This window comes from Cervus elaphus, chromosome 12, assembly GCF_910594005.1.
Source record: "Cervus elaphus chromosome 12, mCerEla1.1, whole genome shotgun sequence".
Classification (NCBI taxonomy): domain Eukaryota; kingdom Metazoa; phylum Chordata; class Mammalia; order Artiodactyla; family Cervidae; genus Cervus; species Cervus elaphus.
The window spans coordinates 72,312,077-72,338,248 of NC_057826.1; the positions used below are offsets into that span (position 1 = coordinate 72,312,077).

Sequence of the window (26,172 nt, forward strand, 5' to 3'; positions counted from 1 at the left end):
TAAGTCAAAGATATCTTGGTAAATGTCACATTGCACTTGAAAATATATGGGTTATTTTCAAATATGTTTTAATATTTCTAATATAATTCCACAGTGATAGGAGAACAGATTTTGTATGATTTTAATACCTTTAGACTATGAAATTTTTGCGCCTTGTTTTATGTCCCTGTATATGTTCCAGAGTCTCCTAGTTTATAGTCTATGGGAACTTGAATAGAATTTTAATCCTACTGTTGTGTGAAAATTGTATAAATCTTAATTCTGTTGAATTTATTCATGATGCTCTTCAAGTCTACTATATCCTTCTACTTCTCTGTATATTCATTCTATTAATTTTTAAGAGTTTGTTATTGGAACTCCAACTAAAATCTTAATTAATCTACTTTAAAAATAATTATATATGCAACAGTTTTTTTAAAAGAGATACACATATCCCGATGTTCATAGCAGCCTTATTTACAATAGCCAATCATGAAAGCAGCCCAAAGTGCCCAGGAACAAATGATTGAGTTAGGAAGATGTGACATGTTTATATGCAGTGGAATATTACTCAGTCATAAAAAAGAATGGAATATTGCCATTTGAAGCAACATGGATAGACTTAGAGAATATATGCTTTTGAAATGTCAGCAAAAGATAAATACAACATGATATCACTTACATGTGATATAAAAATAATACAAAGGAGTCTTTAAACATAAACAGACTCATAGAAAACAAATTTATGGTTACCAAGGGAGAGGGGAAGACCAAATTAAGATTATGGGATTAAGAGATACAAAAAACTACTATACACAAAATAGATAAGCAATAAGGATTTACTGTATAGCACAGGGAATTATACCCAATGTCTTATAACAATTTATAATGGACTATAACCTGAAAAAAATAACTAGGCTATATATCTGAAACTAACACAACATCATAAATCAACTATACTCCAATTAAATAAATAAATAATAAAAACTATAAAGAAACCTGAGTGCCAAAGAATTGATGCTTTTGAACTGTGGTGTTGGAATAGACTCTTAAGGGTCCCTTGGACTGCAAGGAGATCCAACCAGTCAATCCTAAAGGAATTCAGTTCTGAATATTCATTGGAAGGACTGATGCTGAAGCTGACACTTTAGTACTTTGTCCACCTGATGCAAAGAACTGACTCATTGGAAAAGTCCCTGATGCTAGGAAAGATTGATGGCGGGAGGAGAATGGGATAACAGAGGATGAGATAGTTGGATGGCATCACCAACTCAATGGACATGAGGTTGAGTAATCTCTGGAAGTTGGTGATGGACAGAGAAGCCTGGTGTGCTGCAGTTCATGGGGTCAAAGAGTTGGACACAACTGAGCAACTGAACTGAACTGATACTTTGTTTTATTTAGTTATTACCCTGGTTCTCATAATATATAAATCTTTTGCATTTTCATTCAGTATTACCTCTTTTATCTACAAAATATTCAACCCATTTAAAATCATTTGGTTTCACATAGTTATCTTAGCCAGATAAAAATAGTGACTAAGTTTAGGAAATAACAGGAAATAATCATACACACTGAGGCATATAGGAATTTACAACACCTGGTGTCAAAACATTTGATTAATTAAAAATATTAATATCAAAAATATTAATATCTTCTCAGTTGTCACTCTTTGAGTTAGCTAAATATCACCTTCCAATCCTAACTATATTTAAAAACCTTGTAATTAATTAAATCTTGAGTGTGGATGGCTAAATTCAGACATGAGAAGCCTCAAAATCTCAAAGCTACCTAGACAATAGCCTTTGTTTCATCTTTTTTCCTTCAGGTATATAGACACTGAGAAACACAAAGGGTTTGAATATTGGTACATATGTATATTAGAAGAGATACATCTTTGAGAATTTCTGTCAAAGAGAAGAGTATCCAACATTTTGTTTTAACAGGAAATGTGCCCAGTATGTGAGATTTCAGCCTTTACCAACATCTGTAAGTTTTTAATAACACTATATTCCAGTGCTGAATTTATTCCTGTCTAGTACTTTCCATTTCCTTAGAGCAAGGGTCCCTATGGAAAAAATGACCAGCTAGGAACAGAACTCTTGAGGAGAGATTTCATAGTGAATATTGAAGATCATTAAGGAAACTGAAAACATATATGAAAAGGGTAATTAAAGAGGTTAACTTCCAAGAATTGTCAAGATCAAACTGAATTTCTTGGATTGTGCATGAGAACTCTTCCTGAAACTTAAAACCTTACCAAAGAGTCTCCTCATTGCATCTTCATCTCCTTGTTTCTAAATGTATAGATATTAGGATTCATAAAAGGAGTAACTAGAACATCGAAGATGGCTAAAACATGGACATCACCAGATGGTCAACACCGAAATCAGATTGATTATATTCTTTGCAGCCAAAGATGGAGAAGCTCTATACAGTCAGCAAAAATAAGACCAGCAGCTGACTGTGGCTCAGATCATGAACTCCTTATTGCCAAATTCAGACTTAAACTGAAGAAGTAGGGAACACCACTAGACCATTCAGGTATGACCTAAATCAAATCCCTTACGACTATACAGTGGAAGTGAGAAGTAGATTTAAGGGACTAATCTGATAGACAGAGAGCCTGATGAACTTTGGACGGAGGTTCGTGACATTGTACAGGAGACAGGGATCAAGACCATCCCCATGGAAAAGAAATGTAAAAAGGCAAAATGGTTGTCTGAGGAGGCCTTACAAATAGCTGTGAAAAGAAGAGAAGGAAAAAGCAAAGGAGAAAAGGAAAGATATTTCCATTTGAATGCAGAGTTCCAAAGAATAACCAGGAGAGATAAGAAAGCCTTCCTCAGCAATCAATGCAAAGAAATAGAGGAAAACAACAGAATGGGAAAGACTAGAGATCTCTTCAAGAAAATTAGAGATATCAAGGGAAAATTTCAGGCAAAGAAGTGTTCAACAAAGGACAGAAATGGTATGGACCTAACAGAAGCAGAAGATATTAAGAAGAGGTGGCAAGAACACACAGAAAAACTGCACAAAAAATATCTTCACGACCCAGATAATCACGATGGTGTGATCACTGACCTAGACCCAGACATCCTGGAATGTGAAGTCAAGTGGGCCTTAGAAAGCATCACTCCGAACAAAGCTAGTGGATGTGATGGAATTCCAGTTGAGCTCTTTCACATCCTGAAAGATGATGCTGTGAAAGCGCTGCACTCAATATGCCAGCAAATTTGGAAAACTCAAAAATAGTCACAGGAATGGAAAAGGTCAGTTCTCATTCCAATCCCTAAGAAAGGCAATGCCAAAGAATGCTCAGACTACCGCACAATTGCACTCATCTCACACGCTAGTAAAGTAATGCTCAAAATTCTCCAAGCCAGGCTTCAGCAATATGTGAACTGTGAACTTCCAGATGTTCAAGCTGGTTTTAGAAAAGGCAGAGGAACCAGAGATCAAATTGCCAATATGCACTGGATCACCGAAAAAGCAAGAGTTCCAGAAATACATCTATTTCTGCTTTATTGACTATGCCAAAGCCTTCTACTGTGTGGATCACAATAAACTGTGGAAAATTCTGAACGAGATGGGAATACCAGACCACCTGACCTGCCTCTTGAGAAACCTGTATGCAGGTCAGGAAGCAACAGTTAGAACTGGACATGGAAAAACACACTGGTTCCAAATAGGAAAATGAGTACGTCAAGGCTGTATATTGTTACCCTGCTTATTTAACTTATATGCAGAGTACATCATGAGAAATGCTGGGCTGGAAGAAGCACAAGCTGGGATCAAGATTGCTGGAAGAAATATCAATAAACTCAGATATGCAGATGACACCACCCTTATGACAGAGAGTGAAGAGGAACTAAAAAGCCTCTTAATGAAAGTGAAAGAGGAGAGTGAAAAAGTTGGCTTAAAGCTTAACATTCAGAAAACTGAGATCATGGCATCTGGTCCCATCAACTCATGGGAAATAGATGGGGTGACAGTGGAAACAGTGTCAGACTTTATTTTTTGGGGCTCCAAAATCACTGCAGATGGTGACTGCAGCCATGAAATTAAAAGATGCTTACTCCTTGGGAGGAAAGTTATGACCAACCTAGAGAGCATATTAAAAAGCAGAGACATTACTTAGCCAACAAAGGTCCGTCTGGTCAAGGCTATGGGTTTTCCAGTGGTCGTGTATGGATGTGAGAGTTGGACTGTGAAGAAAGCTGAGTGCCGAAGAATTGATGCTTTTGAACTGTGGTGTTGGAGAAGACTCTTGAGAGTCCCTTGGACTGCAAGGAGAACCAATCAGTCCATCCTGAAGGAGATCAGTCCTGGGTGTTCATTGGAAGGACTGATGATGAAGCACAAACTCCAGTACTTTGGCCACCTCATGTGAAGAGTTGACTCATTGGAAAAGACCTTGATGCTGGGAGGGATTGGGGGCAGGAGGAGAAGGGGACGACAGAGAATGAGATGGCTGGATGGCATCACCAACTGGATGGGCATGAGTTTGAGTAAACTCCGGGAGCTGGTGATGGACAGGGAGGCCTGGCGTGCTGTGATTCATGGGGTCGCAAAGAGTCAGACACGACTGAGCGACTGAACTGAAGGTAGGGAATGGCCACACATAGACAATAATGCAAGGGCCAAAGAAGAAAACTACCACAGTGATGTGAGCTGAGAGGGTAGAAAGGGCCTTGGAGGAAACACCTGAAGAGTGTTTGTGAACCGTGACCAGGATGAAGATATAAAACATAATGAGGATCAAGAAGGTGCCCATGGAGATGAAACCACTGTTGCCAGTGACCAGAAACTCCAACCTGTACGTGTCTGTACATGCAAGTTTGATGAACCGAGGAAAATCACAGTAAAAGCTTTCCATTTCATTGGGGCCACAAAAGGGTAAGTTGACAACAAAAGCCAGCTGGGCCACAGAGTGGATGAGTCCAATGGTCCAAGCAACAGCCAGAAGAGAAGTGCACACTCTTAGGCTCATGATGGTCAGGTAGTGGAGGGGCTTGCAGATAGCCAAGTACCGGTCATAGGCCATGACTATGAGCAGCACCATCTCTGCACCCCCAACAGTGTGAATAAAGAACATCTGAGTGATGCAGCCTCTCAAGGAGATGACTTTGTGTCTTCTGAAAAGGTCAGAAATCATCTTTGGGGTTGCAATGCTGGAAACACCTGTGTCAATGAAGGAGAGATTTGCCAACAAAAAGTACATGGGGGAATGTAAATGGTGGTCTGAGAGAATTGTGAGCACAATGAGAACGTTTCCCAACATACTCGCTATATAAAATACTGTGAAAAAGAGAAAAAGAAGAATCTGGATCTCCCAAGAACTGGTGAGTCCCTGCAGCACCATTGAGCGATTTCCTCCATCCATCAACTTCATGCACAAGGCTGACCCTGAGGTTAACTGAAGAGTATGAGAGGGAGACAGACATAATTAGTAAGTTGGAAAGAAAGTCCTTGCAAATGTCAGAAACTAAAGACCATCTTGCCATTTTAGAGTTACTTAGAGCTTACACAGTACAAGTATAACAAAGAGCCAGAATCAGAAATGTTCCCTGAATAAATCTTTGGTATCATTTAATCATGTACCTCAAATTTAGTCTGGGCTTTAGTGTCTAAACAAGAAAGGAAAAGGTAGACAAAAGCACCTTTGGATTTAAAGAGAGGTTAGTCAGGATATAGAGAGATTTGTACTTCCAAATTTCTCTACTGAAATATGCCACAGAATGAAAACATGTAAAAAATGTGTAGAAAGCTGTCTGGAGAGATTCTCTAATTTATTCTCTGTAATAGCTGCCTGATTCACAGTGTAGATAGGCCATAATTTATTTACTAATTTCCCTGTTAATAAGCATTTACCTAGTTTCTAGTTTTGGGAGCCGTACAAACAATGCTACAAATATCTTTACACACACATCCTTTTGTATTAATTTTTTCTTTCATGGCATCAACGCTTAAAATGAGATTACTGGGTAAAAGTACATATATATTTTGTCATTGTCTTACAGTCAAAAAATTTGACATATTTTCTTGATGACAAAGGTCCATATAGTCAGATCTGTGGTTTTGCCAGTAGTCATGTACAGATATAAGAGTTGGATCATAAAGAAGGCTGAATGCCCAAGAATTGGTATTTTTGAATTGTGGTGCTGGAGATGACTCTTTTTTTTTTTTTTTTTAATTTTTTTATTAGTTGGAGGCTAATTACTTCACAACATTTCAGTGGGTTTTGTCATACATTGATATGAATCAGCCATAGATTTACACTTATTCCCCATCCCGATCCCCCCTCCCAGAGATGACTCTTGAGACTCCTTGACAGCAAGGAGATCAAACCAGCCAATCCTAAAGGAAATCAACCCTGAGTATTTATTGGAAGGACTGATGCTGAGGCTGAAGCACCAATATTTTGGCCACTTGATGTTAAGAGCAGACTCACTGGAAAAGAACAACATTAGAACGAGATATACTGAGATATTACTATTAATTATCTCCATATGGTGATTTTTAATTTTTAATCTCTAATTTGCAAATAAATCTTACATGATAAACATACTTTCTTTTTTATAAGAAGAAAAAATAATATTTTCTTAAGGAAGTAAAACAATGAAGGATTTCACATCAGAATTAACTGAATATACAGGGTTCTTAGAGCTGTAATTGTCAATATCCCTTTTTAAAAAATAAAAAACTATTTTGACTCTGTGGAGTCTTCATTGCAATGCATAGGGTTTCTCTACTTGCAGTGAATGGGAACTACTCTCTAATTGTGGAGCACAGGCTTCTCATTGCAGTGGCTTCTCTTGTTGAGCAGGATGGTCTCTAGAGGATGTGGGCTTCAGCAGCTGTGGCCCACAAGCTTAGTTACTCTGTGGCATGTGGGATCTTATCAGACCAGGGATCAATCCCTGCACTGGCAGGTGGATTCTTAACCACTGGACCACCAGGGAAGTCCCTGTCAATATCCTTTTAGATGATAGAACCACAAATTAAACACATATAGGGAAGGGGACAGATATATTGGGCATTTATTGGCTCAGCTAGTGACCAAGATGAATGCCGGCTGAGAATGAAGCTAAATGCCGTAGACACATGAAACCAAGAATTTGAATACCAGTAAGCTCCTGTCGTTAAATCTTACACCTTCTTCTCTCAGGTATCTTTAAGAAAGTATCCCAGATTCAATTTCTGACAGCTGGAAATATGATTGACAGCAGTTTCTGCACAACATACTCCAAAAGGCACTGGGGCTTGCTTTCTCTCTATTCTTGTCTAACATCTCAAGGAAGAGCTCAGATTTGGCCTATCATGGTCAGAGACTCACACTTGCACCATTCAACTGTGAACTGTAGATATGTCATTATGACTTAGGTCAGAAGTTCAACTTTGACCAGACAGCAGTGGTCAGCGAGGTGGCATCTACACGTCATCTTCTAATCATATCACATGGTTACTCCAAGAGAAAGATACATTCACCAAAAGAAGGAGGTTGCTGATCTGGGCAAACAGCAGAGTAGACATCCACTAAAAGACATTCTTTTTTTAGAATAAAAAATAATGACATTAACAAAGTTTTACATTAGATAATACAGAATCATCATTATGTAGGGGTGGAATCTATCTTGTCACAGATACACACCTGACAGAAGGCCTAAAGAGATAGGATTGGCAGAAGCAGGCATTTTTGTATACAACACACATAAACAGTGAGGAATATGGGAATCCTTGCTGGATCTACTGAACATTATTTAATCAATGGAAGAGAAAACTTAGTGAAACTTCCATTTCTAAAATACCAATTCAAAACATTATAGGGAGACTGAGATTAGTGCTGGCTAGTAAACTGATAATAGGTATTGGTTTCCCAAGGGTCTAAAAATGGACTAAAAAATGAATAAATGATATACAGGCAATGGATATAAAAAGAAGAGGCAAACAAATTATCAAGGAGGATAAGTTATGAATTAAATAAGGATCAGGCTTCCCAGGTGGCACAGTGGTAAAGAATCTGCCTGCCAGCACAGGAGATGTAAGAGATGTGGCTTCAGTCTCTGGGATGGAAAGATACCCTGAAGTAGGAAATGGTAACCCACTATCATATTTTTGCCTGGAAAATTCCACGGGCAGAGGAGCCTGGTGGGCTACAGTTCATGGGAATGGTTCGGATACAACTGAGTGAGCAAATCCATTCAAATCAGGACCACATATCAAGTCAAAGAAGTACTGATAAATTAGTTAAGATGTACTGAGTAAGTATAAGAATGTATAAAAATCAGAGTTATTTCCAATACCTTTTTTTTTTAAATTAGTTTTTGTTCTTTGTGAAAATGTGTATGAATAGAAATTCTAAATCTGTTGATGGAAGTCCTTCATTTCTATAGAAGAAAATACAGTCATATATAAAACACTTCCCAAACTAAAATTTAGCTTGCATTGCAACAAATGACTCAACTCATTCAAAGGCGACAGAATAGTCATGCCAACAGAAAGGAAAGGAAGAACCTGGCTGATTACATATGGAAAGAATATTGCATCTGTAAATAGACAGAGGTTAAACAGCCTGAAACAGTGTATGACCATGAGTCAAAGCTAAGTCTTGTGATGAGTAGCCAGCATCCAGAAAAAGAGCCTGGTGCTTACACCAGGATTCCATTTTTCCAGATGTGATGATAGGCATATGGTGGCATGGAGATATAGGCACTAAGTATCAAAATCACCAGTCAACAGTTCCTACTCTGATTCCCTGTTTTTAATGTTCCTATCATCATTTGACTTCCCAGAAATCTTCCTACAGTGTAAACGTGTGTTACACCTAAGTGGAAATTCAGGCCACTTGCCTGATTTTTTTTTTTTTTTGTGGCAAACTAATAAGTGGGCATCTAGATGTATATAGTTCCATCTATTATGGATTTACCTAGTGTCAATCACCATTCCCTTATATAGCCCACTCTGATACTGAAGAGACTCAATTTTGAAGTCTAAGCCATAGTAAATTCATCAAGATAATATCTCCTCACATGCAGGCATTTGGCTTTCTCCAGAAGACACTATTTACCATACCACATGCTTCCTCCAACCAGAGGCAGCAACACAATTTCTCAGTTAACATTATTTATTTATTTATTTATTTTTGAATTTCTGAAGTAAATTTATTTAAATTAAACACTGTCATACACAAATTCCATAGGAATAAAAACTTGGATATTTGAAGGCAAGAGAAAGGAAAGTTTCCCAGTGTTGAAAAATTTCAAGGAAAACCGGGGTTAATATAAACATAAGGCCCCCAAACCATTGAGACTTTTCCCTTATTTCATCTTCATCCTTTCTCTGATACTTCCTCTCCCTCTTCATTTCCTTCTCTTTTCTACACTTATCCATCTTCAGTTAACATTTTTTAAAGAATAATGCTATTTTAAGCTGGGACACTTAAATATTAATAAAAAACTTGGAAGCATCTCATATTAAAATAATAGAAATTTAATTTTACTTCAAGTCAGTAAAGAAACTTTGTAATATTTTTGGAATTTAAGAAATTCTTCTATATATAATAAAGTGACTGCATAGTTTCTTCATTGCCATTTCCATTTCTTTGTTCCTGAATGTATAGATGATTGAATTGAAAAAAGGAGTGAGAACTGCATCAAAAGCAGCAAGGAATTTGTCTAGGTGTGACTTGGGGTGAGGCCAGATGTAAATGAAGATGCAAGGACTGAAGAACAAAATCATCAACATGACATGAGTTGACAAAGTGGAGAGGGCCTTAGATGAGCTACCTGAAGAGTGTTTCTGAACAGTGATGAGGATAAAAATGTAGGAGACAATCAATATGAAGAATGACCCCAGGGATATGAATCCACTGTTGGCTGTGACCATGAACTCCAGCCTGTAGGTATCTGTGCAGGCAAGTTTGATAAATCGAGGAAAATCACAGTTAAAGCTGTCTATTATATTAGGACCGCAGAACGGCAATTTTGCAACAAAAAACAGTTAAACGATAGAGTGAATCAAGCCAATTATCCATGAAGCAACCACGAGCAAGATACACTTTTTTCGACTCATAATAGTGAAATAGTGGAGAGGCTTACATATGGCAACATATCTGTCAAAGGCCATGGCGATGAGCATCGCCACCAATGATGTGGAGGAAGAAGATCTGAGTGACGCAGCCACCAAAGGAGATGACTTTATGATTTCTGAAAAGGTCATAAATCATCTTGGGAGAGATGACAGAAGAAACTCCCAGGTCAATGAAGGAGAGGTTGGCCAATAGAAAGTACATGGGGGAGTGTAAGTGAGGGTTCGTCGTAACAGTGAGCAAAATGAGGGAGTTTCCCAACATGCTTGCCACATAGAAAACAGAAGAGAACACAAAGAGGAGAAGCTGGATCTCCCAGGAGTTGGTGAGTCCCAGGAACACAAACTCTGACACCACAGAGTGATTCATTCCGTCAGTTGATTTACCAGCTGTAATGTTTCCAGATAAAGCAAAAGGAAACTAACATAAGAATATTAATCATTCTCCATATTATAATGATTAATTACTCAAGGATAGTCAAACTGTAAAGATTTAGATCTCCACATTTTCTTCTCAGGCCCATATCAACATAAGTATTTCACCTGTGGCCACCTAAAGCAGTTGAGTCACTTCCACACACAATATCCCTTTTACCACAGCCCCCTGGACTACTCATCTACAAATAAGAGAATGAAACAAACATGGTATCATAGTAGATGTGCATGGCAAAGATTGAGAGGGGAAGGGAAGGGGGGATAGTGCACAACAAAGAGAAAAGGAAAGAAGAGGGGGAGATGGATTTGCCTGAACACACTGGTTCTATTTTTATTGTTCATAAAACAATTCTTTGGCCTTTCAAGTTGTGTTATTTCTTAACCTCACTTCGTCTTAGGCACATAATATGTTTCTTGAATCATTTTATATCACTATCTACAATCATATCTGCAATTCACACAAAGCCCTTGGAGTAGAGGTGTACATGGGAGAACCAGGCATGGGGCATAGGGCTGACTCTAGGGTATGATAGGTCCAAGGAATGGCAGAATGGACATTCATAGCACAGGGTATCTGCATGGGCACTTAGGAAAATAGGTGAAATACTAAGTAATGTGTTTAGCAGCCAGGACGTGGCCAAGATGTGCAAGGTAGGATTGGTGTGGGTGGGGAGGTTTTGATATGGGAAGTCAAGGAACTTAAGGAAGTCAATTTGATTTACCGATCAAGACTCTTCTCAATTTCTGAGGTTCGTGATATAGCTTGGTTATAGCTATTGGAACTCTACTTTTAGAATTTGCTGGGGATGAAGAAAAACACACTCATGGCATAGTTGTCCTAGAATAACTAACCCTCTCCTGTTCCTCCCTCTCCCATAGCCCCTTTTATACTTCTTATTGCTTTGCTTCAAACCTCCTATGTCTGTGATCTGGTGCTACAGCCAAGTCTTTTCTGACAATAATTTGGGGTACTACATAAACTCTCTGGCTTCCCTGGTGGCTCAGACATAAAGAATCCAACTACAATGTGGGAGACCTGGGTTCGACCGCTGCGTTGGGAAGATCCCCTGGAGAAGGACATGGCAGCCCACTCCAGTATTCTTGCCTGAGAATCCCCATGGACAGAGGAGCCTGGTGGGCTAAAGTCTCTGCGGTCACAAAGAGTCAGACTGAGAAAATAAACACAGCACATAACCTCTCCAGGTCTTACCCATTTTTGCAGGGAATACACTGTTACCACATGGAACGTACATTCTTCTTGACTGTGCATCCCCATGTCAAGCTCTCCTGTTCCCATCATATGTACACACGCAGCTAAAAGCTGGAATGAGTTGAAAAGGGGAAAGGCAGGAGCATAAATTGTAAAGGAATGGTAAGATAAAGGTGCATGAATGCACAAAAAATCTCAGACCTGGAACTGAAGGGGCAATAGAAATCCAAGAATAGAAAAAATGGATCTCAATGTTTGGCTTTTAATGTGGGCATTTATATACACACATACCTCAGTGTTCATAATTAGTGAAACTGGTCATAAAACTATTATCCCAAAGCATCAGTACTGATTTTGTAGCCCAAAGTAATTGTTTACAATATCATTCAATATCACAGTAATCCAAGTCTATGTGCTGACCAGTAATGCTGAAGAAGCTGAAGTTGAATGGTTCTATGAATACCCACAAGACCTTCTAGAACTAACACCAAAAAAAGATGTCCTTTTCATCATAGGGGACCAGAATGCAGAAGTAGGAAATAAAGAGACACTTGGAGTAACAGGCAAGTTTGGCCTTGGAGTACAAAACGAAGCAAGGCAAAGGCTAACAGAGTTTTGCCAAGAGATTGTACTGGTCATAGCAAACACCCTCTTCCAACAACACAAGAGATGACTCCACATGTGGACATCACCAGATGGTCAATACCAAAATCAGATTGATTATATTCTTTGCAGGCAAATATGGAAAAGTTTTATACAGTCAGAAAAAACAAGACTGGGAGCTGACTGTGGCTCAGATCATGAACTCATTGAAAAATTCAGACTTAAATTGAAGAAAGTAAGGAAAACCACTAAACCCTTCAGGTATGACCTAAATCAAATCCCTTATGATTATACAGTGGAAGTGACAAATAGGTCAAGGGATTAGATCTGATAGACAAAGTGCCTGAAGAACTATGTATGGAGGTTCATGACACTGTATAGGAGGTGGTGATCAAAACCATCCCAAAGAAGAAGAAGTGTAAAAAGATAAAATGGTTGTCTGAGGAGGTCTTAAAAATAGCTGAGAAAAGAAGAGAAGCTAAAGACAAAGGAGAAAAGGAAAGATATATCCATATGAATACAGAATTTTAAAGAATAGCAAGGAAAGACAAGAAAGCCTTCCTAAATGAATAATGCAAAGATATAGAGAAAAACAAAAGAATGGGAAAGACTCGATATCCATTCAAGAAAATAAGAGATATCAAGTGACTATTTCATGCAAAGATGGACACAATAAAGGACAGAAATGGTATGGACCTAACAGAAGCAGAGAAGATAAAGAAGAGTTGGCAAGAATGCACAGAAGAACTATACAAAAAAAGATCTTAATGACCCGGACCACGATGGTGTGATCACTCACCTAGAGCCAGACATCTTGGAGTCCAAAGCCAAGGGGAGAAGCATCACTCCAGACAAAGCTAGTGGAGGTGGTGGAATTCCGGTTGAGCTATTTCAAATTAATGATGATGCTGTGAAAGTGCTGCACTCAATAGGCCAGCAAATTTGGAACACTCAGCAGTGGCCACAGGACTGGAAAAGGTCAATTTTCATTCCAATCCCAAAGAAAGGTAATGTCAAAGAATGTTCAAACTACTGCATGATTGCACTCATCTCACATGCTAGGAAAGCAATGCTCACAATTCTCCAAGCTAGGGTTCAACAGTACATGAACCGTGAACTTCCAGATGTTCAAGCTGTATTGAGAAAAGGCAGAGGAACCAGAGATCAAATTGCCAACATCCACTGGATCATAGAAAAAGCAAGAGAATTTCAGAAAAACATCTACTTCTGCTTCATTGACTACGCTGAAGCCTTTGACTGTGTGCATCATAACCAACTGCGGAAAATTCTTAAAGAGATGGGAATACCAGACCACCTCACCTGCCTCCTGAGAAATCTGTATGCAGGTCAAGAAGCAACATTTAGAACTGGACATGGAACAACAGACTGGTTCCAAATTGGGAAAGGAATATGTCAAGGCTGTCTATTGTCACCCTGCTTATTTAACTTATATGCAGTGTACATCATGAGAAACTCTGGGCTGGAAGAAGCACAATCTGGAATCAAGAGTGCCAGGAGAAGTAACAATAATCTCAGATATGCAGATGACACCACCCTTATGACAGAAAGCGAAGAAGAACTAAATAGCTTCTTGATGAAAGTGAAAGAAGAGAGTGAAAAAGCTGGCTTAAAACTCAGCATTGAAAAAATAAAAATAAACAACAACAACAACAACAAAAAAAACCTCAGCATTGAAAAAATGAAGATCATGGCATCTGGTCCCATCACTTCCTGGCAAATAGATGGGGAAAGAATGGAAATAGTGACAGATTTTATTTTCTTGTGCTACCAAATCACTGGAGATGGTGACTGTGGCCATGAAATTAAAAGAAGCTTGCCCCTTGGAAGAAAAGGTATGACCAACCTAGACAGCATATTAAAAAGCAGAGACATTATTGACAAATGTCTGGAAAAACCAAAGATCTGGCAAAACCATAGTCAAAGCTTGGTTTTTCCAGGAGTCATGTGTGGATGTGAAAGTGGATTGTAAAGAAGGCTGAGCACTGAAGAATTGATGCTTTTGAACTGTGGTGTTGGAGAAAACTCTTGAGTGTCCCTTGGACTGCAAGGAGATTCAACTAGTCAATCCTAAAGGAAATCAGTCCTGAATATTCATTCATTGGAAGGACTGATGCTGGAGCTGAAGCTCCAATACTTTGCCCACCTGATGTGAAGAACTGACTCACTGGAAAAGACCCTGATGCTGGGAAATATTGAAGGCAGAAGGAGAAGGGTACGACAGAGGATGAGATAGTTGGATGGCATCACCGAATCGATGGCCATGAGTGAGAGCAAGCTCTGGGGGTTAGTGGTGTTAGTGAAGGACAGGGAGGCCAGGCGTGCTGCCGTCATGGGGTTCCAAAGAGTCAGACATGACTGAGCTACTGAACTGAACTGAATTGAATAGTTCCCCACATAAAAAATAAACCACAGTGTATGGCATCATAGTAGAAACTGTAGGTGCTTGTTGGTGGCCTGGAAGGACACAGAAGAGTCCATTGGGAAATTCAGAAAGAGCTTTACAAAGGAGAAAGGACTTGGGAGTTTTGAAGAATCAGTAGGAGTTTAATAAGCTGGGAGGAGAGGGGAAAGTGTTCTGAGAAAAGATAATAACATTCCTTATTTAGAGCAAATCCTTGGCTATTTATCTTAGCTTTTCAGTGGTTTTAATTTTTAATCTGTAGAGTCTCTCTCTCCAAATATATTGTAAGTTTGAGGAGGATAAAGATAATTTCTTCTGGCTCTTTCATTTTTTTAAAATAAAAATGTAATAAGTAGCAAATATTTCTTGATTATTTAGTCAATGACACTTCTCTGAAGTAAAGTCATTTTTTTCAGGTTCACAATTTTTCAGGTCCAAATTTCCGTATTTCTTATTTTTCTAGTCCAACATCTTTACTCATTAACTCCAGCAGGTATAAAGGAAGTTTCCAAAATTAAAACTGAGCATTAACACATTTCCCAACCACTCCCAAGAGAATGCCTGATATTCTTGCCAAAAATTTCCAACTGTCTAGTAGGGAAGCTTTATCTCAGGCTTACAGTGGTCCATGGTTAAACTTCTGAAGTTTCAGAAATCAGTAAGAAGCATGTAAACAGAAGAGAGAGGCAGGAGGTAGGGGGAAAGAGATGAAAGAGAAGCAATGCTTCTAACAGCAGCCAATACAGCAGGGAACATAAGTGTCTATCCAGGTTTTATGATACAATTAAGAGTCATCCTCTATGCTATTCTTAAAGTCATAGAATAAAATAGAGATAAATTAATTCCATATTTTAAAGTTTCTTAAATAGTTAATGCTGGAATTTTAGAGCTAGAAAAGCATACATTATCTGTGTGGCGCATATTTACTAAGTACTTTCACATATTTGAGGCTTTTGATTACCTTTTGGGTGGCTATTTCCATAATAGAATTATTTTCATTTATAGACAAAGGATCTCAAGTTCAGAGAAGTTAGAAGTTGTCCCAAAACATAGATTTACTGAGTCTGAAACCAAAAATAAAGTCATCTGATTTCAAGTCTATTGCTCCTTGAGTATATTATGCAAATATGTCTGTTCAGGATCTAAAACAGTTATTTTATTATGAATTTTAAACAAGAATTAAAAAATGTATATCTGAAACTTACACAATGCTGTATGTCAATTATATCTCCATTAAGCTGGAAAAGAAGAATTCAGTTTAACTCAGAAGAATATTCCATCCTACATATGTAAACACTTAACACATACCTACTTAACTCCCAAGATTTCACAGCTACTAGCAGCAGAGATGAGAGTTAAATTCACACATTATTGTTATAACTTAAGGGGAATGGAGAAAGGTGGTTGCTGCTTTGACTGGGAAAATAGCAAACTACACTAAGGTTTTGGTCCCAGTAAAGGTTCACCAAAGTCAGGGGGCAATTTATTCATAAAAAACCATAATAACTTACAGTTCAGAAAGATCCCAGCTAGAAACAAAAATGTGGAAATTATCTAAAATATAAAATCAAGAGAAAAGGGATTTGTTTGAAGGATAACATATAAAGAGATAAAAGTAAATTAATGGAGAAAATATACATGGCCCCAAATGAACATATACTTTGTATTTGTCATGATCCTTATTATAATACTATCACTACTATTTTTATATAGTATCTGCCTTTATTATTTATTTTATTTTTGTACTGTTTGGCATATATAGGATCTTAGTTCCTCAACCAGGGATCAAGAGTCTAAGCCACAGGACCACCCGGGAAGCCCCAGTATCTGCCTTTAAAAAACCCTGTTTTTGTGCACAACAACAAAAATCAAGGGAGAAAGGAATGTCAAAGAGCTAAGTAATGGTTGTCATGTTCCCATGTTACAAAGAGATCAAGAAGACTAAGCAAGCATGGATTTAGGACCGAGATTTCTTTGGTGCCGTAAAAGAGATCAGATGAAATCAAACAGAAAAGAGAGAATTTAGATTGTAGGGAGGGGTAACAAATGGTGATAAAGTTGAGAAATCAAAATCAGAAATGATGAACAGTTTTGATAATATAGGACAAAAGGTTTTCTTGGAAATGTGGAAAATCAGGCAATATGCTATGTGCACAAAACTTGTAAAAGGCAGAAATTATAAACAGTTAAAAGATAAATAAATTTCCAAGCAGCTGTGACAATCTTGTTGAAGATGGGAATCATGAACTTGGACAAAAGCTAGATGGAATATTTTCGTAACACCATTCAGAAACACTCATGAACTCCATACTTAGCATTTTCGAGTAGCACATTTGTTGAGCATATGCATATGGAGTATCAAAAGAGAGTATGCTCATAAGCATAATGGAGTATCAAAAGAGACAGAGATCTTCGGGAGCTAGAGGTCACATTGAAATTATCTGACCAAATTACATTCTGGACAATACAGCAAGTGACACCAAAGATGACCAGATATACGGAGAAAACAGAATCAGAGAATTTAAAAGCAGGGGCAGCAATTGTAAGCTTATGGTAACTTCTCTTTCTCTCCTATCTTGATTCTCAAGTCTGAATTCTCATAAAAAATTAACCACACTATAGTCATGTCTAACTCTGTGATCCCATGGACTGTAGCCTGCCAGGCTCCTCTGTCAATAGAATTCTCCAGGCAAGAATACTGGAGTGGGAAGCCATTTGGAGTATAACCTTTAAAAACTGTGCATCACTTTATTGTACACCTGTAACATATAATATTACTCTACATCAACTATACTTTAATTAAAAAATAAACTAATAAAAAAATTAACCACACTACAGTGTGATGATTATAGTTAACATTCCTATAGGATAACTAGGAATGCTGTTAAAGGAATAGATTCTAAGAGTTCTCATCAAAAATATATTTTTTTCTCTTTTCCTTTTATTGTATCTATATGAAATGATGGATGCTAAATAAAACCTATTGTGGTAATCATTTTACAATATACATAAATCAAACCATCATGTTGCACACTTTAAACTTAGATGGTGGTATATGTCAATTATTTCTCAATAAAACTAAGAAAAAGAAAACAACCTCATTTTCCTCTGCTTTTCTCTATACAATTTCACTGGCTCTTCCTTCCTGGACAATTTCTGCTGCTGCTAATTCTGTTACAGCCTTCCTCTCTGGAAGCCTGGGAACCTGAGGAGATTCTTCTTGTGGTAGACTACAGTCCACCAACCCCTCTATCCCACCTACCTAATCTATCAAAAGATCTCAGAGGGCAGCATGGTCAGGGAGTTGGAGAAGTTCCACAAATTAAATTTTCTCTTGTGCATGAGCATTACCCACATCCTTCCACCCACCCACTCCAGGATAAGAAGAGATGCTATTTTAAGAGATGTGACTAATTAGCTTTAGGAGAAGGTGGTGACCAAGTGATGCATTAGAATTCTGGGATGCTCAGACTGAGGTCATCAGGCCAAGGGAATTGTCCCATAGGATTTGAGGGAGGGGTAATGGGGTGCATAATTTTCTTAAATGGAAAATATTTATCATTTTGTTTCTTAAACATTTTAATCTTCATTTTATTATATGACTCAGGGGATCTCTAATGAAAGGGATGTTATTTTCTAATTTTTAAATGGAAAAAAAGTCCAACAGTTTCCTGTAAAACAAAACTTAGATCTCTTGACACCTTTAGTCAACTAAATCTCTGTGTGTATTCGAAGATCCAACAATACTTAGGAGTAGCAAGCATGAGTAAATAGTAAAAACTAATGAGAAAGGATGAGGATGCCTGGAATAGAAACAGAGTCAAAAAGAAACAAGGTGGAAGCAGAGATGGTGATAGAGAGATGTGTGCATATACCCTTTATTTCCTGGAGAAACAACAGGAAACCAACCAAAAGAATTGAGAACAGCATTTTTGAAAAATATAGAATAATTAACTCACACATCTCAATGGAAAAGATCTTGCCTGCCACAACTAAGACCTGACACAGCCAAAAATATTCAAAAATTAACAGTCATCAAATGACAAAGGAAGCAAGCAAGAGAAGAAGGAAGGAAAAAAATAACTGCAAACACAACCCCAAAACAATGAACAAAATGGCAAGAGTATATATCTAGCAATAATTATTTTAAATGTAAATTTACCTTGCTCAGCCATAAAAAGGAACACATTTGAATTAGTCCTAATGAGGTGGATGAACTTAGAGCTTATTGTACAGAGTGAAGTAGGAGAAAGAGAAAGACAAATATTGCATATTAACACATGTGTATGGAATCTAGAAAGATGGTACTGATGAACCAATTTGCAGGACAGCAATTGAGACACAGACATAGAGAACAGACTTGTGGACACAGTGTGGGAAGGAGAGGGAGGAAAGAATTGAGAGAGTAGCATGGAAACATATACATTACCATATGTAAAACAGACAGCCAATGGGAATTTGCTATGTGACACGGAGAGCTCAATCCACTGCTTTGTGACAACGTAGAGGGGTGGGATGGGGTTGGGGATGGGAGGGAGGTTCAAGAGGGAGGGGACATAGTATACCTGTGACTGATTCATGGTGATGTATGGCAGAAACCAGCACAATATTGTAAAGCAATTATCCTCTAATAAAACATTTTGAAAATGTAATGGACCAAATGCTCCAATCAAAAGACATAGAGTAGCTGAATGGATAAAATACAGGACCTATCACAGGAGGCATACTACAGATCAAAGACATTCATGGACTGAAAGTAAAATGATGGGAAAAGGTATTTTATGCAGATACAGATGACAAGAAAGCTGGGTACAATATCTATATCAGAAAAAAAAGAAAAGATTAAACAAAGATTATCAAAAGAGAGACAAAGAAAGAAGGACATCATGTGATAATCAAGGGATCAGTCAAACAAGAACAGAAAACAATGGTAAATATGTAGACACGCAACATAGGAGCACTTTACTACATAAAGCAAATATTAACAAATATCAGGGAAGAAATTGACAGTAACAAAATAATAGTAGAGAACTTAAAAATCTATTTATACATATGGACAGATCACAGAGACAGAAAATCAATAAGGAAACACTGGCCTTAAATGACACATCATATCAAGTGGGTGTATATGTTTGTCTGTCTGTCTCTCTCTATCTAAAACATTCCATTGAAAAGCAGCAGAATAAATATTCCTTTTAAGTGCACAGAACATTCTCCAGAAAAGATTATGTTAGGCCACAAAACTAGTCTCAATATATTTAAAGAAAACTGAAATCATATCAAGCATCTTTTCTGACCACAATGTTATGAGGCTAGAAACTAACTACAAGAATAAAAAAAGTGCATAAAACACATGTGGAAGCAATATAATATACAACCAATGGAACAGTGAAGAGATCAAAGAAAAAAACCTTAAAAAAATATTGGAGACAAAAAAGAAAACACAATGTTCCAAAATCTATGGGACACAGCAAAAGCAACTCGAAGAGGGAAGTTTATAGCAATACAAATTTACCTTGAGAAACAAGAAAAACCTCATACTTGGAGAAAGGCAATGAAATTTTTGAGACAAAAATTATGATTATTAGAATTATTTTAGAGGGCAATTTTGAAGGGCAAATAAATAAACACCAGTGATTATTATTTACATAGGCTAGCAAAATGTCTTTGTCAAGGTTCAGCATAAAAATCTGTGAAAAAGATCACAGTTTAAAAGCCTATTTTTGTATTTGATAATTTTAGTAGTTTTTTTCATTATCATACTATAATATGTTATAAAAATATTAAAGCTATAAAAAGATAATAAAGACCACCTATGTCTTAATATCACTATTATATCATATCACTATTAACACGTTAGCTTATATACACACACTATTTTGAAAATAGATCAAGTTTTAAATCTAGATTTGTTATTGCCCTTTCCCCTCATGAATATATCTTGAGCAACTTTTCATGTTATTAAATATTCATTATTTGATAGCTGAACTGTATGTATATACCAGATTTCCACTGTTATAATTTATTTAATTTAGAATTGTTTTACCGTCAACAAGGAACTGACATAAATATAGGGGAAAATAATTTAGGCAAACTGGCCCTAAATGAAGAAAAGTAAGATAGGATTCTCCAGGGATCAATATTGAACCTATTAAATAATAAAAAAATAGCATAATGATTAAAAAATTTGGTCTCAGGAAATATATTGCCTGCCTTTAAACTCACATCTACTATTTATCAACATTACATGTTATTTAACCTCTCTGTGCCTTCTTCTCCTAATCTATAAAATGGGGATATTAAAAGTACCTACCTCAAAGATTACTATGAGGACTAAGTAAGTCAATATAGTTAAAGCTAAGAGCAGTGCCTGACACATAGTATGCGCTCTGTAAATATTTCCCATTATTATTTTTCCAATTAACTGAAAGAGAAAGCAAACCATTAAATCTTCAATTTGGCAGGGGACAAAAGGGAATGTTAAGTAAAACGGTTCAGTTCAGTTGAGTTGCTCAGTCATGTCCGACTCTTTGCGACCCCATGAACTGCAGCCTGCCAGGCCACCCTGTCCATGACCAGCTCCCGGAGTTTACCCAAACTCATGTCCACTGAGTCGGTGATGTCATCCAACCATCTCATCCTCTGTCCCCTTTTCCTCCTGCCCTCTATCTTTCCCAGCATCAGGGTCTTTTCCAATGAGCCAGATCTTCGCATCAGGTGGCCAAAGTATTGGAGTTTCAGCTTCAACATCAGTCCTTCCAATGAACACCCAGGACTGATCTCCTTTAGGAGATGGATTGGTTGGATCTCCTTGCAGTCCAAGGACTCTCAAGAGTCTTCTCCAACACCACAGTTCAAAAGCATCAATTCTTCGGCACTCAGCTTTCTTCACAGTCCAACTCTCACATCCATACATGACCACTGGAAAAACCATAGCCTTGACTAGACGGACCTTTGTTGACAAAGTAATGTCTCTGCTTTTTAATATGCTCTCTAGGTTGGTCATAACTTTCTTTCCAAGGAGCAAGCATCTTTTAATTTCATGGCTGCAGTCACCATCTGCAGTGATTTTGGAGCCCAGAAAAATAAAGTTTGACACTGTTTCCCCATCTATTTGCCATGAAGTGATGGGACCAGATGACATGATCTTAATTTTCCAAACGTTGAGCTTTAAGCCAACCTTTTCACTCTCCTGTTTCACTTTCATCAGGAGGCTCTTTAGTTCTTCTTCACTTTCTGCCATAAAGGTGGTGTCATCTGCATATCTGAGGTTACTGATATCTCTCCTGGCAATCTTGATTCCAGCTTGTGCTTCATCCAGTCCAGTGTTTCTCATGATGTACTCTGCATGTAAGTTAAATAAGCAGGGTGACAATATACAGCCTTGATATATTCCTTTTCCTATTTGGAACCAGTCTGTTGTTCCATGTCTAGTTCTAACTGTCGCTTCCTGACCTGCATACAGATTTCTCAAGAGGCAGGCCAGGTGGTCTGGTATTTCAATCTCTTTCAGAATTTTTCACCGTCTATTGTGATCCACACAGTCGAAGGCTTTGGCATAGTCAACAAAACAGAAATAGATGTTTTTCTGGAACTCTTGCTTTTTTGATGATCCAGTGGATGTTGGCAATTTGATATCTGGTTCCTCTGACTTTTCTAAAACCTGCTTGAACATATGGAAGTTCATGGTTCACATATTGCTGAAGCCTGGCTTGGAGAATTTTGAGCATTACTTTACTAGCGTGTGAGAAGAGTGCAATTGTGCGCTAGTTTGAGCATTCTTTGGCATTGCCTTTTTTTGGTATTGGAATGAAAACTGACCTCTTCCAGTCCTGTGGCCCCTGCTGAGTTTTCCATATTTGCTGACATATTGAGTGCAGCACTTTCACAGCATCGTTTTTTTGGATTTGAAATGACTCAATTGGAGTTCCATCATCTCCACTAGCTTTGTTCATAGTGATGTTTCCTAAGAACCACTTGACTTCAGACTCCAGGATATCTGGCTCTAGGTGAGTGATCACACCATCATGATTATCTGGGTCATGAAGATCTTTTTTGTACAGTTCTTCTGTGTATTCTTGCCACTTCTTTTTAATATCTTCTGCTTCTGTTAGGTCCACACCATTTCTGTCCTTTAATGAGCCCATCTTTGCATGAAATGTTCCCTTGGTATCTCTAATTTTCTTGAAGACATCTCTAGTCTTTCCAATTCTATTGTTTTCCTGTTTCTTTGCATTGATCACTGAGGAAGGCTTTCTTATCTCTCCTTGCTATTCTTTGGAACTCTGCATTCAAACGGGTATATCTTTCCTTTTTTCCTTTACTTTTCACTTCTCTTCTTTTCACAGATAGTTGTAAGGCCTCCTCAGACAGCCAGTTTGCTTTTTTGCATTTCTTTTTCTTGGGGATGGTCTTGATCCCTGTCTCTGTACAATGTCATGAAGTATATACTACAGTCCTATAAAAAGACAAGATAATGGAGATATAATCACAAGATGTGAGTGTGTGTGAGAGAGAGAGACAGAAAAGGAAGTATAAAGTAGAAGGTAAGTTTAATGTACATTAGAAGATAAAGTAAATTTTAAGCTGATAGACTCCAAGCAAATACTTATAATTCAGGAAAGGAATTCAGGTTAATTTTTAAATTGATAAAGTCTTTTCAGACATCATCTTACTTAGTCATAGCCATAAACATGTGAATCCTACTGTAGTCTTTGAAGAAAAAAATTCAAGAGGTTAAGTGACTTTAGAATGATAATACAGCAAATGCACTGGTGCTGCTGGGATCAAAAATCTCTGAATTTTAACTGTAAATTTTGTGTGATACTATATGGCCTTTCATTTTAGACTCTTGTTTTAAGATAAAAATTGATAGTTGGGGAAATAGCCAAATCTATATGATGGGCATCCCAAAACTGGCCTGCCTTCTGCTTTTGTAAATAACATTTTATCAGAACTCAGCAATACCTATTCATTTATATGTTGTCTATAGATCAAATTGCCAACATCTAATGGATCATAGAAAAAGCAAGAGAATTTCAGAAAAACATCTACTTCTGCTTCATTGACTATGCTAAAGCCTTTGACTGTGTGGATCACAACAAACTGTGGAAAACTCTTCAAGAGATGGGAATACCAGACCACCTTACCTGCCTCCTGAGAAATCTGTATGCTGGTCAAGAAGCAACAGTTAGAACTGGACATGGAACAACAGACTGGTTCCAAATAGGAAAAGGAATACATCAACGCTGTATATTGTCACCCTGCTTATTTAACTTATGTGCAGAGTACATCATGAGAAATGCTGGACTGGAGGAAGCACAAGCTGGAATCAAGATTGCCAGGAGAAATATCAATGACCTCAGATATGCAGATGATACCACCCTTATGGCAGAAAGTGAAGAGGAACTGAAGAGCCTCTTGATGAAAGTGAAAGAGGAGAGTGAAAAAGCTGGCTTAAAGCTCAACATTCAAAAAACGAAGATCACGGCATCTGGTCCCATCACTTCATGGCAAATAGATGGGGAAACAATGGAAACAGTGACAGATTTTATTTTCTTGGGCTCCCAAATCACTGGTGATGGTGACTATGGCCATGAAGTTAAAAGATGCTTGCTCCTTGGAAGAAAAGCTATGACCAACCTAGACAGCATATTAAAAAGCAGAGACAAACAAAAACTCAGCACAAATCTCACCCTATACAAAGCTTACACAAACCACTGGACCAACATTAGGAGGGCAGAAACCAAAAGGAAGAAAGAATTCAACCTTGAAGCCTGGGAAAAGGAGACCTCAAACAAAATAAGCTACAAAAGCATAATGAAAAGGCAGAAAAATACTACCCAAATGAAGGAACAAACCAGAAACACAGAAGTCCAAATAAATGAAGAGGAAATAGGCAAACTACCTGAAAAAGAATTCAGAATAATGATAGTAAAGATGATCAAAAACCTTGAAGACAAAATGGAGGAAATGCAAGAATCAATTAACAAGACCTTGAATTAAAGAATAAACATACAGAGACAAACAACACAATTACTGAAATTAAAAATACTCTAGAAGGAATCAATAGCAGAATATCTGAAGCAGAAGAATGAATCAGTGAGCTGGAAGATAAAATGGTGGAAATAACTTCTGAAGAGCCGAATAAAGTAAAAAGAATGAAAAGAACTGAGGATAGTCTCAGAAACCTCTGGGACAATATCAAAGACACCAACATTCGAATTATACAGGTCCCAGAAGAAGAGAAAAATAAAGGGTATGAGAAAATTTTTGAAGAGACTATAGTTGAAAATTTTCCCAACATGGAAAAGGAAATGATTTCAAGTCCAAGAGGCACAAAGAGTCCCATACAGGGTAAACCCAAAGAGAAACATGCCAAGACAAATACTAATGACACTAGAAAGACTAAACACAAAGAAAGAATATTAATAGCAGTAAGGGAGAAGCAACAATTACCACACAAGGGAAAATCCATATGCTTAACAGCTGATATTTCAGCAGAAACTCTGCATGCCAGAGGGGAATGGCAGAATATATTTAAAGTACTGAAAGGGAAAAATCTACAACCAAGATTACAGTACTTGATGGAGAAACAAAGAGTTTTTCAGACAAGCAAAAGTTAAGAGAATTCTGTACCACCAAACCAACTTTACAACAAATGTTAAAGGGACTTATATAGTCAAGAAATAAGAGAAGAAAAAAGATCTATAAAATCAACCCCAAACAATTAAGAAAATGGCAATAGGAACATATATATCAATAATTACTTTAAATGTAAATGGATTAAGTGCTCCAACCAAAAGACACAGACTAGCTGAATGGATACAAAACCAAGACTCATATATATGTTGTCTACAAGAAACCCACTTTAGACCAAAAGACACATACAGACTGAAAGTGAGAGGATAGAAAAACATACTCCATGCAAATGGAAAGCAAAAGAAAGCTGGGGTAGCAATCCTCACATCAGACAAAATAGACCTTAAAATAAAGAATTTACAAGAGATAAGGAAGGACACTACATAATGATCAAAGGCTCAATCCAAGAGGAAGACATAACAATTGTAAATATCTATGCACACAACATAGGAGCACCACAATACATTAGACCAATACTAATAGACATAAAAGGAGAAATTGACAGTAACACAATAACAGTGGGAGACTTTAACACCCCACTCACACCAATGGACAGGTCATCAAAACAGAAAAGTAATAAGGAAACATACATCTTAAATGATACATTAGATGAGATGGATCTCCTTGATATCTTCAGGACATTCCATCCAAATGCAGAAGAATATACCTTCTCAAGTGCACATGGAACATTCTTCAGGATAGACCATATCTTGGGTCACAAATGCTATGAGACTAGATATCAGTTATAAGAAAAGAACTGTAAGAAACAAACACATGGAGATTAAACAGCACG

The 26,172-nt window shown here is 37.5% G+C and overlaps 1 protein-coding gene, 1 long non-coding RNA gene and 1 pseudogene across 3 annotated transcripts; all 3 read right to left on the reverse strand.

Annotated features, from left to right (window-relative positions):
• Positions 1 to 1,330: 1,330 nt before the first annotated feature.
• LOC122705082 lies at positions 1,331 to 25,277 on the reverse strand. Its single transcript, XR_006344034.1, has 3 exons — positions 25,147 to 25,277; positions 11,479 to 11,485; positions 1,331 to 1,362 (listed from the first exon to the last, which is right to left on the reverse strand). It is a non-coding gene; the product is annotated as an uncharacterized LOC122705082 (long non-coding RNA).
• On the reverse strand, positions 2,252 to 5,374 carry LOC122705080 (olfactory receptor 4F3/4F16/4F29-like). Of its 2 annotated transcripts, XM_043920287.1 has the most exons (3): positions 4,569 to 5,374; positions 4,126 to 4,145; positions 2,252 to 2,331 (listed from the first exon to the last, which is right to left on the reverse strand). In XM_043920287.1, the coding sequence occupies exons 1-3, from the start codon at positions 5,372 to 5,374 to the stop codon at positions 2,252 to 2,254; spliced, it is 906 nt and encodes a 301-aa protein (XP_043776222.1). The 2 variants fall into 2 exon arrangements, with proteins under 2 accessions (XP_043776222.1, XP_043776221.1); XM_043920286.1 differs by lacking the exon at positions 4,126 to 4,145 and having other exon boundaries at positions 2,252 to 2,337; positions 4,567 to 5,374.
• LOC122705081 lies at positions 9,520 to 10,447 on the reverse strand (annotated as a pseudogene).
• Positions 25,278 to 26,172: the final 895 nt, after the last annotated feature.

Excerpts from the sequence above, each read along its gene's own strand:
- LOC122705080 (XM_043920287.1), bottom strand. The coding sequence starts at position 5,374 with ATGAAGTTGATGGATGGAGGAAATCGCTCAATGGTGCTGCAGGGACTC. Across the intron at positions 4,146-4,568 it reads ACCTTCAGTTCAGTCGCTCA|CCTTGACCAGACGGACCTTT; the intron begins GTCGTGTCTGAC and ends GAAAACCCATAG. Across the intron at positions 2,332-4,125 it reads CCTTGACCAGACGGACCTTT|CCATCTTCGATGTTCTAGTT; the intron begins GTTGGCTAAGTA and ends TCCATGTTTTAG.